This window comes from Alosa sapidissima, chromosome 9 (genome assembly GCF_018492685.1).
Source record: "Alosa sapidissima isolate fAloSap1 chromosome 9, fAloSap1.pri, whole genome shotgun sequence".
Lineage (NCBI taxonomy): Eukaryota > Metazoa > Chordata > Actinopteri > Clupeiformes > Clupeidae > Alosa > Alosa sapidissima.
In genome coordinates, this window is record NC_055965.1 from 26,130,875 (window position 1) to 26,149,112 (window position 18,238).

Below are 18,238 nucleotides of genomic sequence, written 5' to 3' on the forward strand. Positions count from 1 at the left end.
TATTTGAAATTATTTTAACTCATAGGCAAAGTGAAACTAACTTCACCGTGGTCTGATAGTCAAACGACGAAACAGTTCTATACAGTTAGTACTTTCACTATTGACTGACAATGGGTTACCATTGAAAACATAGCCTGAAAGAAACAACACTTACCCCAATAATGATCGAATAACTGAATAAAAATCCTAAGGATATTTATCCTGCAGAGGAGTTGCTGCTTACATCTCGTGACAGTGCATCCTCGGCTGTGCTTTATATGCACCTTTCACTATAGACCAGGTTTTTCTTGCTCAGTGGCGTAATAATTTTTTGAGACTGTAGGATAGCAATTTTGGATCATGCGCCAGACCACACCTAATGTTGCTAATTACCACACCCCTGGGCGCAAGGTTTAATAAAAAGTGGAGTGCATGGCGCAAAATATATCACTGAGTAAGTTTTAAAGTCTGCACATCCAAATGTCTGACCTGGGAGCAGGACAAACAAACGACCAGACAAAAAAGAGAAAAAGTCCGCTTCAACCAGGGTTTTCTGCTCCCACTTGTTTTTATTTTTCCATGACGTTTCGGGTAATCACCCTTCTTCAGACGTGAAAACACATACAAAACACACCCCATATATACAATTTCCGGGTGATCACATGACCCTCATTGCAGGTGTAAACAGTTGTTCTCAATAATCGGGCTCACAACCCAGACCATAGTCATTAGTTACAAAGCTGATGACCTTAAGTACAAAAAACATTGAGAGTGACACCCCCTATATACAAGTGACACTGTACACTCAGGGACCCCAACAGACAACCAAGAAATAAAAAATAACTAAAAAACAGAAAACATGACAAGAGACAAAAATAATGACAATACTGTGCATACCCCATCCCCAATATGTACAAACTGGCAATAGCCAGTATTCAAGTCTGATAACAGCAACAATGGGTAAAAAATAGGCATCAAAAATTGTTGTAAGCCATTCATGTGGTCACAATATATCTTCACTGGTTGCCTACATGCAATTTTAAGTCCATGAAGCAAGGCATGCAGGGGCACCGAAGAGTTTGTAGCAAAACGAGTGACACGAGTCACTAATAAGCAAGAGAGTCACAGCAAGAGTCACAGAAGAGCTCTAGAAGAGCAGGTAGACAGTCTTCAGGAGCTAGTACAGTTCACAGGAAAGGCCTCAGGTCAAAATCTTCATTCATTCCTCTGGGAGACAATGTCCCCAGAGTGTATATCCAGTATCCTTCTCTCCTCAGTAATAAGGAATTGACATCCCCCCCTCGACTCGGGCACTTGACATGTTCAATACCTGTATTCCTCAGGCTGGAAACGTTGTGCTTGGCCGTTGTGAAGTGTATCACCACCGGGCTCTTGTCGTTGTGGTTACGGATGTTGGATCTGTGTTCTGCAATCCTTGTTTTCAGGGTCCTGGTGGTCTTCCCGATGTAGGCCAGCCCGCAGGGACATCTGAGCATATAAATTACATTAGTATTGCATGTAATCACGCCCTTGATGTGGAAAGGTTTCCCTGTGAGAGGATGATTGAATGTCTATGTTTTTGTGGTGAAGTTGCACTCTGACCACACTTGTAGTTGCCCTGGGGGATCTGACGCAAAAAATGGTCTGGTTGGGGAGGTTGGTGGGCCCTTACCAATAGGTTTCTCAGATTGGGGGGTCTTTTAGACACAACCCTTGGAGGTAGTGTGAAGCAGGTCAGAGATGGGTCAGAGGTAAGTATATACCAGTGCTTCTGTATGATGGACTGGAACTCGTGACTGAGGGGTGAATACTGTACAATGCAATTTGGACGTGTTTCTGTGGCTGTGCGTTTTGGCATATATAGGCAATCAGATTGTGACGTACCCTCGAAGCGCCTGTGATCCATTCTGGCTTGTACTGTCGGTCATTGAAACGGGCCTCCAGGTCCTGGGCTTGTGTCTGAAAATCCTCCTCTCTACTGCAGAGTCGTCTGATCCGGCTGAACTTTTAAATAGGTAAGCTTTTTTTTTAGGGAAACTGGATGATACGAGAGCCCATGTAAAATGCAGTTCCTATCAGTTGGTTTACGGTACAAAGTGGTACCCAGATGTTCCCCATTCCTACTGTATAGACAAGAATATCCAAGAAACTCATTTGTTGCTTACTGTATTCCATGGTAAATTTGAGTTGTGAACTGCATGAATTTATATACTCATGGAATATTATGATCTGATTTTCAGTCCCTTGCCAGATAAAGAATACATCATCTATGTACCGTTTCCAGTTGGTGATATGTTGAAGATGGGGGTTACGTTGGTCCCAGATGTATTCCTGCTCAAAGAACCCACAGTAGAAGGAGACGAAGCTTGGGGCCATCTTGGATCCCATACTGGTACCTGAAATCTGTAGATAAAAGTCCGAACCAAACAAAAAGTAATTGTATTTGAGAACAATCTCAATTAAATCCACAATGCATTGTGTGTGTGTGTGTGTGTGGGGGGGGGGGGGGGTGCAAATGGAGCGCTGGTTTAAAAAGTGCTCTGAGGCTTGTAGGCCTCCACTGAATTTGTGTACAGTGACTCTATGTCCATAGTGACTAAATACATTTCTTCCACAGGCATGTCAATTCTCTGAAACATTTTGATGCACTCCACTGTGTCCTTGATGTAAGATGGGAGGGAGGTGACCAGAGGTTGGAGGAAATGGTCAACAAAGGCAGAAATGCAAATGTAAAATATATCACTGACTGGGTGTAAGATATGAATAAGCTTTGAGTTGTGCTTTGCCCCACCTTGCACCGGGTGCACAAGCCCTAAGAGCACACTGTTTGTCCCCTGCATGTATCATATATGTTGATATGATTCCTATAGTATGACTGATACCATGCTGACTCTAATGTGTACTTACCAATCAGGGGAAGGGGGTGTCTTGTGTGTTACCAGCTGTATCAGATCAGAGTATCAATGATACTGTAGGCCTGCAAGAGTATCAATGATACTGTAGGCCTGTAAGAGTATCAATGATACTGTAGGCCTGCAAGCAACCTGACAGTCTACTCCCACCATGTGGCCAAACTTAGGAAGTAGGCCTACACCTTGACCGTGTCACACATATTTTAAAGCTATGGTTTATAGACCCTTTCAACAAGGTAAACACAAACAATGCTTGAACATTCTATTTGGGCCCCAATCTACTTCCTCTGCATTAAGATAACATATGGAATGTTAAAAAGGAAGTCTTGTGGGGCCAACTATGATGCTGATAATGGAACTCTCTTGAAAGGGTCTATAGCATATGTCCAGCAGATGGCTACATTTCTCTTTTGCCCCAATTCCAAAACCTGCACACCATTCAAGCAAAGAGAAAAATGTTTCCTGAAGGAATAACTTTTCCTTGTGGCAGAAAAAAAGAGACCTCTGTATGGAGCTAAAATGTTTGCTATCTTTCTCCATACAGTGAAGTCAGCATGTCATTCGCCATTTCCAGTGAACAGTGTCAATTAATCAACCACAACCTTTTTGTTGTTCATTGGCTGTTATGTTTTACAGTAAAACCACAGCGCCTATAAGAGCCTTGTTTAACTTCAGCATTGTATTGAGGATTCTCTGGTTTGCACATATCACCTGATTCAAGATTATTCTGCAACCAGGTAGGCCTATTTTGAGATTTCACATCCAACTTATATTTCACAATCTATAGATATATGTTTGACAACCTAAATATATATTGTTTTACAATGACAACCCAAAGCATTAAAACAATACAAGGGAAATTATAATGTACCGAGACTGAGAGTAAGTGCAGTAAAGCATCTTCTTATGCTACATAATGTGAACTGATTTATTAGTAATTGGTTAATCATTGTTGCCAAGAAACCATGTCCCATAGGTGTCCTACATCTGATTTTTGAGTGATTATGAACTGGTGTATGGACCATGATTTCTGATTAGAATGCACATTTTGTTAAGCATGCAATAAGGCATTTGTAATAAATGCATTCTCGATTTGTTAACACTTTACTTTAGGTTTCTACACAAGAGTGATATGATAGTGATATGATACTAATGTCATAACCCTAACACTAACCCTAACCCTAGCTTGTCAAGACATACATCGAATGACACTTGAGAGTTAGTGAGTGACAGAAGCGTTATATCATAAACGTTTATGACTTGTTTATAATGTTTATGACACGTTCATGATAGTGTCATGTCACTTTTATGTAGATACCTTCAAGCAACCCGAGATTTCTCATGTAATTGTGTTCAGCAACAGGAAGAATAGATTGATGCTTGTTGGTTTAGTTTCACTGCCTCTTAACATGTGTTAATAGCTCATAGTTTGTGAGAGATAACACGTCACTTTGACTGACAATGAAGAAACTGTGGTTGTGGGAGAAATTGTTCCATAAATGAGCAAATATCTTTGTCTGTATATTTAAATGTGTGTGTGTGTGTGTGTGTGCGTGTGTGTGTGCACGCGTGCGTGCATGTGTGTGTGTGTGTCCACGTGTGTGTGTGTGTGTGTGCATCTGTGTGTCTGTCCCTCATACATTGAGTTGTCCAGACCTCAGACTTTTTGTGTATCCATTAATTGCAAAGTCTGCGGTTATTCAATAGCTCTAAAACTGCAATCTATTCTTTTTTGTTTTCTTATTTCTAATTTCTTTTTGTAGGAAGAGCAGGTGTTATCTCATTTAGAACAGTGTTTTTCTATGGGCTGATATGTTAGATTTTATGTTAGGTGAAATAGGGGTGGTGATGGTGCTCCAGAGGTTAGGGTTCTAGTGGAGCATCAGAGGGTTCTAAATGGAACCAAATCTCTCTCTCTCTCTCTCTCTCTCTCTCTCAATGCAATGCAATTCAAATATGCTTTATTGGCATGACAAATCAACAAACAAACATATGCAAACATTACAAACATTTACTCTTCATCAATACACTGTGTGTGTGTGTCTCTCTTTCTCTCTCTCTCTACTCCCCCCTCTCTCTCTCTCTTCATTAATCATAAAGTAATATAATATGGGTTACACAATGTTGTTTTAGCAAGGTTTTAGTTTCATTTTGACTAAATACATACATTTATCTGCCACAGGAACTGAATGAGTGAAGATGAAACTGACATGTTCCCTCCCTCTGGTTTTGTTTCTTCTTTTGGTCATCAGCCAAGGTACACCATTTTATATATTCCATCAGATTAGATAATGGTACAAAACAGAGTTCTCGCATTAGTGACCATACTGTGGATCAGCATGTGTAACATCATCAATAAATTATATTGATTATAATTTACTAAATCTATGAAAATTACACAATGTCATGGCATCAACCCTGTGTTTGTGTCACATCTGTATATGATGCAAAACTACAACTTTTGATTCAGACATTACGCAGGCATTTCCCAGGAGTCACTGTTATGTAAAATAAATGAACTAAATCTTGCAGGTGTCTTCAGTAACCCCCCTTCAGGAAACTGTTGTATGTCAGTAGCATTTCACAGCCAAATGAGTATCTGTGCTGTGAGTGGATCATCAGTGGTCATATCCTGCTCTTTCAATAATCAGACATGTAACTTCATTTTTGAGATTGAGAATCCCAATAAGACAATGGAAGGCAAGTTTGAGATCAATTTGACAGTCACAGGTAAATAAGATTATTCATATGGTTCCTGCTTATCAGGTGCCTACCAAATGCCATGTTAAGATTTTAAGACAATTTGATTAAAATATGTGATTGAAACTGATGATAAAAATCTGACAAGGGAAGGTGATTTTATTGAGGTCAATTTATCAGTCACAGGTAAATGAGGATGTTTGTTTAGTTCCAGCATAACACCTGTTCAATCATGTGCCTACGATTACATCATCATTTTTGCATTTAGTTGATATCAGCCAAATACCATGATAATATTTCTAAACAAATATAACCATCCGTAATAAATGTTATTCCTTAATTTTTAAAAATGTCTATCATATTACATTAATTTTATTTATTTTTTTATTGCTTCAAGATCTTACAGTGCTGGTTCCTCTACCAGTGATTGAGGGCGGTGATGCAAAGTTGCTTTGCATGAGTGTCTGCAATGTGACAGGCGATCCCAAAGTGATATGGAGAAAGAATGGACAAGTTGTAACTGGCAAACAGAGAAACAGACATGAACTTGAGCTCCAGAATGTCAGTATTAAGGATGAAGGCTTCTATTCCTGTGGAACTGCATCTGCATCAGTGAAGCTCAATGTAATGTGTGAGTATGAAGAGCTGAGTGTCAGCAAGCACATTCACGTAGTACATGCATATAGTACAAGTACAGTGTTTGCAAAGAACAAATAGCGAAGTTTACTACTGTAGATGTCCCTCTTTTCCACTAGTTTCTCCAAAAAACACCTCAGCTCTTTTTAGTTCTGATATGACTCTGACCTGCAGCAGTGTTGCCAACCCAGTGGCAAACTACACCTGGTTTAAGGTGAATGAGTCTGAGTCAGTAGGATCAGGACAGCAGTACAGCATCACTAAAATGTCTGAGGATGAAGAACAGTACTACTGTGAGGCGAAGAATAAATATGGAGCAGAGAACTCTACTGCTGTGTCAGTCATTCGTTCAGGTATTCTCTCTCTCTCTCTCTCTCTCTCGCGCTCTCTCTCTCTCTCTCTCTCTCTCCCTCGGGCGGGGGGGGGGGGGGGGGTGGTTGTGTGGCCTACTGGTTAGCACTTCGGACTTGAAACCGGAGGATTATATTCTATAATATCTTGTCTGTTATGGTTAGGGCTTCGTACTTGTAACCGTAGGGTTGCCGGTTCGAACCCCGACCAGTCGGCATGGCTGAAGTGCCCTTGAGCAAGGCACCTAACCCCTCACTGCTCTCCAAGCGCTGCTGTTGATGCAGGCAGCTCACTGCGCCGGGATTAGTGTGTGCTTCACCTCACTGTGTGTTTACTGTGTGCTGAGTGTGTTTCACTAATTCACAGATTGGGATAAATGCAGAGACCAAATTTCCCTCACGGGATCAAAAGAGTATATATACTCATACTTATACTTCTTTCTGTAGCTATTCTGTAGTTTTCTTCAATTGCTTTTGTGTCCTTCCTCCCTGCAGAGCTGAGCTTTGGGACCTGTCTGACGATAGGTGTAAGTGTGAGTGCAGCTGGGGTTCTAGTTCTGGTCTGTGTGGTAAACTGGATCAGGTCAGAATGAAACCATCATATCTTACATGTGCTGCAAATGAGACATTTCAGTTTTAGTTTTTTTTTATTCTATATTATTAATGCAGTTATAATTCATCATGTTTCCAACAGTGTCAAGAAGAGATCAGGGGGGCACAAGAAAAGGGTAAGGCAGTCATGTTGGACTGATGAGCTTTCTTACAGTGCAGAGCATATGATTTCTGTCCTTTTTTTCCTTAGTGCATATTATTAGCTGCTTCTTCATTACTACTTAGTGTTTAGTATACTTCAGTATTGTATACTATATATACCATTGTTTAGCATACTTCAGTATTATATACTATACCATTGTTTAATGTACTTTAGTATTATATAATTATACTACTGCCAAAACAGGACAATGGCCATCTCTTCACTCTTCAGCCCCAAGCCCCCAGAGAGTCTGGACGAGAGTCCGACGTCCAGTACACCACTGTCCAGTTCAAACGCAGGGAATCTCCAGAAACTGAGGGGGATGATGTCCAGTGTGCCAGTGTCCAGTTCAAAATGGCTGGGGTGGCACAGGGGTGAGACACAAACTGAGACTCGGTTAAAAAATATAGAATCTGATTTTTTGGGGTAGGCTAATATACTGCATACTAGGGGATCTGTCTACAGTGTTTATGACCCAAAGGGGCTTTAGCCTGAGATAAATGTTTTTGACTTTTGCATTACTGTGGTGGGGGCTCAGAGGATGTCTAGCAAAAATACAAGTTCTCAGTTCCTCCCCTCCAACACCACACAAACACACACACACACACACACACACAAAATTGTGTGTATGTTGTGGAGATTAGCCAACATACAGTATGATCAGACAGAGGCATGGACAGTGGCTACCTGACTAATCATCGCTACCACTTCTGAATTCCGAACCCAAAACGCAGATACCATAGCCGCCAAACAATTAAATAGTCATCAAGAAAAGCATCATGCAAAACACTGCAAATACGCGGTGGCCTACACAATATATGACAACACTTAATTTTATAAACTCTTTTTTTTATGCCTTAAATGCGACAGGATAGTGGAGAGTGACAGGAAGTGAGTGTGAGAGAGAGTCGGGGTGGGATCCGGAAAGGACCACGGGGCGGGAATCGAACCCGGGTCGCCGGTGAATGGTGCAGATGCCCCAGCCAGTTACACCACACTTTAGCCTATTACAACGTGGAGCAGCAGTCTGATAGTCTTCCACAAACAGGTCACAGAAAGTGCACCCCACATTTGTGCCACAAATTGCCTACTCCATAACACAAACAACCTGTAACTCACCCATTAGAAATCCACTCTACGGGCCTTATGTTCAGCAAAGTCCTTAAAGATATCTTATTGAAATCCAACTGCCTGGCTCTGCTGTTCTCTATGGAGAGTATGGCCAATCTACTCAATGGTTCTTGTCCCATGCTTGCCTACTCCTTAGGTAGGACTTAACATCAGCATCGGTAGCACCAACGCCAGCAGCAACATTAGAAAACTATCCAATTTAATAACTTTGGATTTAGTCTCCTCCAGTTCTTGCCTTTCTTTTATCTTGTGTGTGCTCGTAATTATGAGATAATGTGATATTTGTTTTGAAAGCAATGAGCTTCCGTATCTTCTAACATCTGAACGTAAACAAATAGTGTCACCATGACTAATAGTTATAGGGCAAGAGAGTGGTATAAATAGCTATCAATCCCTTAAAAATAAACATTGAAAAACATGAAAAGAAAAATAAACATCCGAGAACTGCTGTCGAGATTCCATCACGATGTTGAGTGATGAGCCCAAGTACTGACGGGAGGGGGCCCAAGTCGGTGGCGTAGTGGTGGGCCCCCCTCCGCGCCAGGGCCCTGGTACCTTCGGTAATTCTGCCATTGCAAGTTCTCCTCACATACAATATAATCTCCAGATCTCAGGACTATGAAACAATCTATAACAAAATAGGAAAGAAAGTGACTCTTTTGTGATTTCAATATGCCTAAGTTGTGCAGAGTTCTCTTGACACTGTACTGATGTCTTCTTGCAGTTCACCTGATTTACCAGAGGGGGAGCTCTCTGTAATCTACAGCAGTGTTGCAAGAAACGGAAGCCCAACTAAACCATCTAGTTTTCCGGGGGAATAGAAGACTGTTCAAAGTTATTCAAGCCATTACTGAGATCATGTATGCCAATATTATATTATCCCTTGGGGATCTATCTATCTATCTATCTATCTATATTATGCTATATTACTATACTATATAAGCTCAGCATAAAAATATACAAATTCTAGATGTGCTTACACCGCAAAGCATTTCATAATAATGACAGGAGTTAATTTTTACAAATATTTGTTTATGCAAAATATTTCTAAATGTAAAATAATTTCCTCAATTTCCTCTATTTTGGAACTTACATTAAAACAATTGTTTGCTGATTGAGTTGTGTCTGATGTCTCTTGTTTTTGTAACGGTTCTAGGTCAGATGTTCAATTTGCTATGTTGGGGTGTGACATGGTTTATAAGAAACCAATAGACCTCTGAAGTTCGCCTACAAAAAAGCAGCCATCTTTGACATCCGGTATCTGGCGATTTTTCCTATGGGAAAATAACATGGGGATTTTGAATTATCGCATCTTTTAAACTCTCGCGGGGATGAAAAAGTCTGAAATGCAGACGTTTTCCTGAACACACTTTTGTCCTCTGCCTTCGAGTGGATACTGTGATCTCCGGTACGTGAAGGCGGCACACTTAGATTTTTGCTACCCCAGAGCTAACTTGCAATGCAACTTGCTATAGGTAGTTAGCTTCAATTAACAAACAGATCTCCTTATATGGGCAAAGATGGCCGTTTTGGTTCTTTTTTGTAGGCGTACTTCAGAGGTCTATAGTGGTGGCCAATTGGTAGTTGAAGCTGACCATCTAAATCCTGACTCCTTGATCAAAGTCTGCTCTCATCTAGTGGTGAAAGCTAGAAACTGCATGTTGTCATAGAGGTTATAGGAAAATGTTATTACATGGTATATCCAGTAGAGGGTTCCCTCTGTGTGTTCCTCTAATCCACAAACCTGGACACATAATGCACATAATGTCTGTGGTGAGCTGTTTGCTCTATCTATCTATCTACAGACTTACAAACAGTCTGTCAAACAGGACTACCTATTGAGTTATGCTACCACACAAGGGCAGTGGAAAAAATAAAACAATCCACTGTTAGAAGTACATTTACTGTAATTTTGTGCTACCTCAATGTACAATATTTTATATTTCACGTCTGCCAATCAAAATCGCTAAGCTAAGACCAAAAACAAAACATATTACAAACAAACGGACATTCAGGTTTGTTTATTTCCCCTCTCCGCTTTGAAAGTGTTCTGTAGTCAAACATCTAAAAGTGTGTTAATGGTAGAAGCATTTTAGCTTCCAGAATAGCTCCATATTCATCAAAAATGCTATTGATTTGCGCTATGGTAGCTCATCTCGACAAGGTAGCATAACTCAACAGAGCACAATATTTATTAAACTTGATGGAAAGTTATAGCATGGTCCAAAAAAGGAACTCACAGATTTTGGAGCAAATCTGACTTTTTAGACATTTACTTCCACTTCTGTTATATTGCACCAAATTATATTTGCCCTTTAGAGTTCAAAGTAAAGAAATACATTACAAGGGTTTCATCAACTCCATGTTGAAATGACATGGACTTCATGCATTAATAAAACAAGAAATGAAACAATGTGGCATGTATTTAGTATGTAGCAGGTATTTAAACACGGGCACAGTGAGATACTTTGGGAATGGGGGACACACCAGCTTACTCTTCAGCTACCTCCAAAAACAGCTATAAAAGGTTGTTGTACGCATGAGCGTGCTATGAGTTTAAATAGGACATACAACCTCAGAGGAAACCACCCTTTACAGTCTGGCAAATTATATCAAGCTACACGCAAACACAAACATACGCACACACACACACGCACACATGCAGATACAATGCTACATACAAACACACACACACACACACACACACGCATATGCAGATACAATGATAAAACATTTATTTGCACTGCGTTTAGCTGTACTGTATGTACAGTTTTTTTATGCTTATATGATCATTTGTTTCTTCATGTTTTACACACTGTTTCTTCATGTTTTACATACTGTTTTATATCAAAAGGCCATGCCAACCCATCAGTTCAGTGTTTGATTTTGAGAAAGAAATCATTATTATTGTATGGTGTCTTCTTTACATTTCAGGAGGTTCTGGTCAGGAATTGGAGGTCACTTTGCCTCTTAACCATATCTGTGCTGTGAGTGGATCATCAGTGGTCTTGCCCTGCTCTTTCACCCATCCTCCTAATCTCACGGTCACTAAAGTCCTCTGGATCATTAACACCACACATAAAGGCCAAATATCCGATATATCTGAGAACCCACAGTATATGGGTCGAGTCCAGTACATGGGCGATTTGGAGAAAAACTGCACAATGACACTGCGTGATGTGAAAGTCAGAGATACAGGTCTGTATTATGCCAGGATTGAAACAAACCCAAACGAGGAGACATGGCAATCAGATAAGGTCCACCTCACAGTAAAAGGTAAATGTAACACAGCATTATTATTAGTATAACCTCTGTCTCAGTAAATATTGAGCACAAAAAAAAAACATCATCCTTGTAGAAGTAATTTTCGATGACTTTTTAAAAATGGTCCAATATCACCGCTGACTAAAGCTCTTTACTGATGCTCTTTAGGCTTTGCAGACCTGTTGGTCCAGGCTTCTGGGCCAGTGATTGAGGGGCAAGACATTAAGCTGACCTGCAAGACCCACTGCACTTTGGGGCAAAACTCCAACATCACGTGGACAAAGGATGGGGAAAAAATTTTGTTTATGCAAAGATCAAAACATGAGCTGATGCTCAACAATATCACTACTGAAGATGAGGGCAACTATTCCTGTGCAATAGGAGGCCAAGAGGATCATCCATCTCCACAAGTGAAGCTTAGTGTACTGTGTGAGTATACAACTATATAACGTATTAAAGCCATGGGTGTCCTGGCATAACTTGATCCTAGGTGCTGGACAGACACGAGCCCAATTGAGAAGTACAGAAGCACTCAATGTTGCTCTCAAACTATTTTGTTAACAATATAAAAACAAACAATCATTTGAATAGTTTGGGAGCAGCATCTTGTGTGCAGACTATACTTTCACAGTTGAGTAAAAACGAAATTGCCTGGACTGAGCAGTGGCTATTGAAACAGGACCAGGTAACCCTAACACTACAACTTATGTGGAATCAATTCAATGAATATGGAATAATGTTGAAGATCAATCAATCATTTAATACTTTGTGAATTCTGAAATTGAAAATATTTATTTTAGACCCTCCAAAAAATACCACAATTTCTGTCCGTCCCTCCTTTGTGATATTTGAGGGCAGTGCAGTGACACTGACCTGCATAGGCAAAGCCAACCCACCAGTGGAGAACTACACCTGGTATAAAAGTGGAATAGCGCCATCTCTGGTGGGCTCACAGCAGATCTACTCCCTGTTGAATATCAGCTCTAAACATCAGGGGCATTACTACTGTAAGGCAGAGAACCAACTTGGACACAGTAATTCTACAGCTGTTTATCTGGATGTTCAGTGTGAGTAGAAAATACAACAATATTGTATTATCATATTTATTTTGATTTAACCTTTAATTAAATAATCATATGTAAACTTCACTTCTCTTAGTTTTCACTACAAAATAAGTCATAAGAAGTGCTGTGTGATTTATCAACAGAGTAGTAGAATGTATACCATGTATCCCACATGTAACATGTTTAACTTTAGGCTTACCAGCCTATTATTATTACATTACATTTTACATTACATTAAGCAGACACTTCTTAACCAAAGTGACTTACATATATGTCAGCTATATTACAAGGGATCACATTGTCCCCGGAGCAACTTGGGGTTAAGTGCCTTGCTCAAGGGCATAACGGTGGAAGCCGGGAATTGAACCAACAACTTTCAGGCTACTGCATGCTAGCCCAGCTCCTTAACCACTACACTACCACCTACCATATTATAATAATAAATGAATCTCTGTCCCAGCTGCTATATTGTATAGGTTCTAGGATGTTATGTCAGAACAGGATTTTAGGTCACAATGGATGTACATGGATGTTTGTTTTATTTGCAAAAGATCATCCAGGGAATACTTACTTCAGCATCGGTCAGTCCCTCTGGTGAAATAGTGGAGGGCAGTTCAGTGACTCTGACCTGCAGCAGTGATGCCAACCCACCAGTACAGAGTTACACTTGGTATAAGAAGGAGAAGAGTGAATCAGTGATGTTATGAAGTAGGTTACACATTAAAGTTACGACAGGAAATGGCACCTAGCTGATCTATCGACTTTAATAGAAGAAGAAGAATAGATTAAAAAAATCATTGATAACCAGGAATGTAGTGGTGAAATGTAGTGGTAGAATGTAGTGGTGAAATGTAGTGGTGAAATAAGAGCTGGGTATACTATGGTTTCTGCTATCTCGATGAGGTGGACTGCACCATGCGGTATCAGATTTTTTAAAGAGGCGGTCAGAACATGTTTGATGATGGTGGAGATTATTGTACAATGTTTATAACAATATCAGTGTTAGTAAATGGTTCCAAGAGTGTTGATGAGTGTACATGTACATGGATAATAGCCTATGAGATAATACAGTGTGATTTTTGAATGATAAAAATGAATAAACTCTTTTGAGAGGTTGATAAACTCTAATAAGAGGTGGGCAAACTCTATTTCTGAAATTTCAGAGGTCGATAAACTAGGTTTACTGTGTTTAGCCTACACTACATCCCTGTTGATAACTGATCATGTCTATATAATGACCTCTAGTTTGAATCATATTAAATAGGCAATACATTAAAAGGGACACCTGATTGCATTTTATCCACTAACTGTTAACATATGGAAGTACCAGTAGTTTTCCACTGATTTTGTACAGTGTCCATATGGATTTAGATTACCCATTAGGGACTGTGTTATAACCAGGCTACACCAAACAGGCAACTGAAGTGGAATGTTTACAGAGGGTATGTTGCAAGATTTAGCCTCAACTGTGATCAATGGACATGAGAGCACATGGACATTCAGCACAATTACACTTTTTTACTGCTTCAGTTGCACTTTCAAGGCAGCCCCTGCCAATACAGACGACTCGCTGTCCACACCTCTCTCTCCCCCCCACAGGCGGCTGCTAGCAGGGAGCCTGTCAGCGTCCACCCGGAGTCTTCAGACCTTGCTCAGCGTGTGGACACAGGATCTTTCAGTGATGTCCAGTGTGCTAGTGATCAGTTCAAGAGCCCCGTTGAACAGGACGTACCCCTGTACAGCAATGCGGCCCAGATGCTAAAACCCAACACGCAACAGCAGCAGCTTGAGTTGTATGAAGAGGAGTATACAGTTGTGCATTTCAAACACATTACACCTTTTTAATGAGAAGACAACGATATACAGGCATAATGTTTATGACACAATCATGACAGAGTTTGTGAAAAAAAAGTTTGCACACTCCTTAGTATTCTTTTTTGATGTCCTTTTCTGAATTTATTAAAATTACAATTCAAGAATTTCTCAGAATTATGAACAGGCAAGATGGGGGTGGCGTTGTATAAAATGAATTTTACATGTAAAAATCTATGAACTAATCATGTTTTGGTACTTGTTGTCTAGCAGATACTCTGCGGTGCATCTAGTTATAACAATTCCTGTAACTCTTGTGCACACCCTATTATTGCAGTTCATAGTAAGCTGTTTATATACACGCTGTAGTGAGTTTCCCTCTGAAGAAGAAGTCCCACTCTGAGCCTGTGGTCTGGGGGGTCATGGGGCCCGCCTTGTTACTTCTGCTTTGGCCTCGGCAAGGGTTTACTATGCACTCAGTGACTTACAGGGAAGGACAGACAGGAGTGCATCTAGTTGAAGGCCTTCTGATGTGGCATCTTATGTCTATAGATGGCCATCTATTCATGTTAATGTGTCCATGCATGTGTGTGTTTATATCAACAGACATACACGATGGAGTGCATCTAGTTGAAGGCATTCTGATGTGGGGATTATTTTTCTGGTTAGTTGTGCATCTATCAAATATAAAGTGCACTTTTGGATGACATTAAAGGTAAACATATACTTTAAATAAAATAAAATCTGCATTATAGTTGTCTGCCTTTTATTTTATTTTAAACTAATTTGCAAGTTAACAGGCACCAAAGGCCTTGTGAGGAGGTGACTTCCCCCTCCTCACGCGCTACGCTGGGAACTCTTTATCGAGTAGCGTTTGTTTGATACTTTCCGACTCGGTTCACAAGCACGCACACGCGCGCACACACACACACACACACACACACACACACACACACACACACACACACGCGCGAACCTCACCGGAATGTTTATGGACATTGTTGTGATTATGGACGGTGATTGAATGACTGTGGGAGTGGGGAAAGACAACAGGGAAGTGTTTGAACTTTGGGGGGAGGAGTCGGGAAATGTTCGTTGCGCTAACGCCATTAGGGAAGCAGTGCGCTTTTGGCGTTTTCAAACACAGAGCCCGCGATAGCTAAACACATTCACTAATCATTTCCCCCCCCGTCATACTTTGCAACAAAACACCATCGCCAACATTTAGTGTAGGTACCCTTTACCATGTTTTATTTACACACAGGTTTCGCCAGTATTTCCCTCGCCTAGTTTCAAACACAAACCTCAAAACACTCACCCATTTCTCAGCTCCAGCCTCTCCATAGCAAAAGCGCGCTTGCTGTGGGAGGAGTGTTTTTTCTACCTGCCGTCGGAAGCACGGTCCAAGCATTCTACTCGGGTAGGGGGATCAGATCTATTTTGGTTTATTATGAATGTTTATTTTTCTTTTTGGGATTATGTGATATTATGTGGGTGAGGGAACATTGTTATTATGTTTACTTTGATTTCTTTATTGTTATGGCCATTGTAAATACTTTATTTGGGGGGATTATTACTGTTTGGTTAAATGGTATGGGCCGGGCGTTTCTAAATGGTCCAAGCTTAGGGTAACAGGTAGGGTTATATGGTGGTACCTCAGTCTGTGGAGGGAGAGCGACACGAGAGGAGCTATGTGCTGTGATGCTGTAAGTGCCTGCTATTCTTTGCCAATGCCATTTTTGTATTTTTGTATTTTTGTTTGCTTTGCAAGACGGTGCTCAGCCGTATGCTATGCCGGGGCTAGTAGCTAGCATTAATAGCGTCTATTATTATTTTTGACACTTTTTTTTTTGGACATTTATTACATTTTTTCTTATCTTGGTTAGTTTGTTGGCATTTGGCACTATTGGTGTCACAACCACACCAAGCTCTCCATCAACCACGCCCACTCTTGACTCTACGGAAAACACTGCTTCCCGCTCACTCTCAGAGAGAGTCTACTAACAGGCCACACCTGCCCTCGTTGTCCCTCGTTTGTCCTAATTGCCAGCACTATGTAAACCCCTGTGTTTGTTCACTCATTGTCTGGCTTCACACTGAGCTACACGGACTTCAGCTCCTTGCTGCATGAATCTTGCAAAGAAGAAACCCACGAGTTAAGTTGACTTTTGTGTTTGCCTTTTGGACCTTTGCATTTCTATGACATTGTTGGACTCTTGCCTTGTTTCCCTTTGAATTGATCCAGTAAATCCTATGTTTGAAACTACTCCTTCCTCTGAGAATTGAAGAGTCCTGTTTTCAGTTTCTGTGTTTTGAATTCCTGCAAACCAACAAGTAAAATCTCAGAACTTGACTTCTCTGTGCCTTGAGTCTGTGTCTCGTAACAATTGGACAATTTTGGAACTGCACTATTCTTAAAATAAAAACAAAGAACTATTTTTGGACACTGTTGCCCTCTTTCACCCTCAACTGTCCAGTCTGGCCACACCTGCACACGGGGTACCGCTCGCCCCCTTACAGGCCTGTTTTAATGAATGCATAATAACTTCTGGTTTGGTTCGATGGACCTTGACACCCCCAACCCCCCCCCCCACAGAAAGCACACTTTATTTCAAATTCTCAGAAAAGGGTGTTGTCTGTACATTTCTTTATACCATCTCATGGTGTCCATTAATGTTTGTCTGTGTGTTTTGTGACTCAAACACCACCTCTTAATTAAATGATACTGATCCCTAAATGCATATGATTTAGAATAAGTGGTATTATTTAAACCTCTCAACATTGGGAGTTGTCCACATTGACAAGTGATAACCACATGCGTGTCCTCTGTGTAGTTCCTCATATTAGCACTGCCGCTTAACTGAGTTGAAGCACAGTCAGTAAAACTCTTTAGGTCAACTTAAGTATATGATGCAGAGAGATATTAGACAAGAGAAAAGGCCACCTTTTCCGCAGTTTCCCAGATCTCCATCTTTCCAAAAATGTGAGAATAACTGCTTGTTTTATGACCCTCCATCCCACTGTTTGTCTGCGTGGCCTCTCTCTCTCTCTCACTCACACTCTCACTCACACTCACACTCACACTCACACTCTCTCTCTCTCTCTCTCAGTTGATGAAATGCACCTGTTAGTGAGCCGTGCACATCCTACCCTCCAAGGATTGAATCTATGAAACACTTCCACAATATTAAGACAGCTACAAGATGTATAAGAACCTACAAGATGCTAATATATAATGACATATATGTTATACAATGTTTGTCAGAATTGCAAGTCCAAAACACTTTTAAAGACAAACAGATCTCAGCTTGCTAGAGTTCCGTGAGGTCACTCAGTGTCAACCACACAAGTTATTGCTCCCTCACCAATGCACGTGTCAGACACCATCACCGGCAGACCACAGAGATGGCCGCTGACATAGTTGATAAGCTCCGAGCAGCTCCTGACTGAGTGTTGTCACATGACCAGATGTGCAAGATGGAGGAAAGTGCCAAGCGCAGAGTCGTGGGTGGAGCTGAGCTGTGCTGAGGTCTGATTGGAAATCCCCTTTGAAGAAGGGCATTCATTAATTATATTAAAGTCTTGTCAATGTATGCCCCAAAATCTCCTTTTCTATCTTCATTCTTCTAGGAAGAA

The 18,238-nt window shown here is 40.7% G+C and overlaps 1 protein-coding gene across 4 annotated transcripts; it reads left to right on the forward strand.

Moving 5' to 3' along the window:
- The first annotated feature begins 3,274 nt into the window (after positions 1-3,274).
- On the forward strand, positions 3,275-9,451 carry LOC121719571. Of its 4 annotated transcripts, XR_006034274.1 has the most exons (10): positions 3,275-3,628; positions 5,074-5,148; positions 5,424-5,621; positions 5,989-6,199; positions 6,669-6,679; positions 7,073-7,160; positions 7,272-7,305; positions 7,536-7,705; positions 8,202-8,379; positions 9,187-9,216. XR_006034274.1 is itself a non-coding variant. In XM_042105317.1 (9 exons), exons 2-9 carry the CDS (start codon positions 5,091-5,093, stop codon positions 9,281-9,283), a joined length of 867 nt encoding a protein of 288 aa, XP_041961251.1. In that variant the 5' UTR covers positions 3,275-3,628; positions 5,074-5,090; the 3' UTR covers positions 9,284-9,451. The 4 variants fall into 4 exon arrangements, 3 of the variants coding, with proteins under 3 accessions (XP_041961251.1, XP_041961252.1, XP_041961253.1); XM_042105317.1 differs by lacking the exon at positions 8,202-8,379 and having other exon boundaries at positions 9,187-9,451; XM_042105318.1 differs by lacking the exon at positions 9,187-9,216 and having other exon boundaries at positions 8,202-8,782.
- Positions 9,452-18,238: the final 8,787 nt, after the last annotated feature.

Excerpts from the sequence above, each read along its gene's own strand:
- LOC121719571 (XM_042105317.1), top strand. The coding sequence starts at position 5,091 with ATGAAACTGACATGTTCCCTCCCTCTGGTTTTGTTTCTTCTTTTGGTC. Across the intron at positions 7,161-7,271 it reads TGTGTGGTAAACTGGATCAG|TGTCAAGAAGAGATCAGGGG; the intron begins GTCAGAATGAAA and ends TGTTTCCAACAG. Across the intron at positions 7,306-7,535 it reads CAGGGGGGCACAAGAAAAGG|GACAATGGCCATCTCTTCAC; the intron begins GTAAGGCAGTCA and ends CTGCCAAAACAG.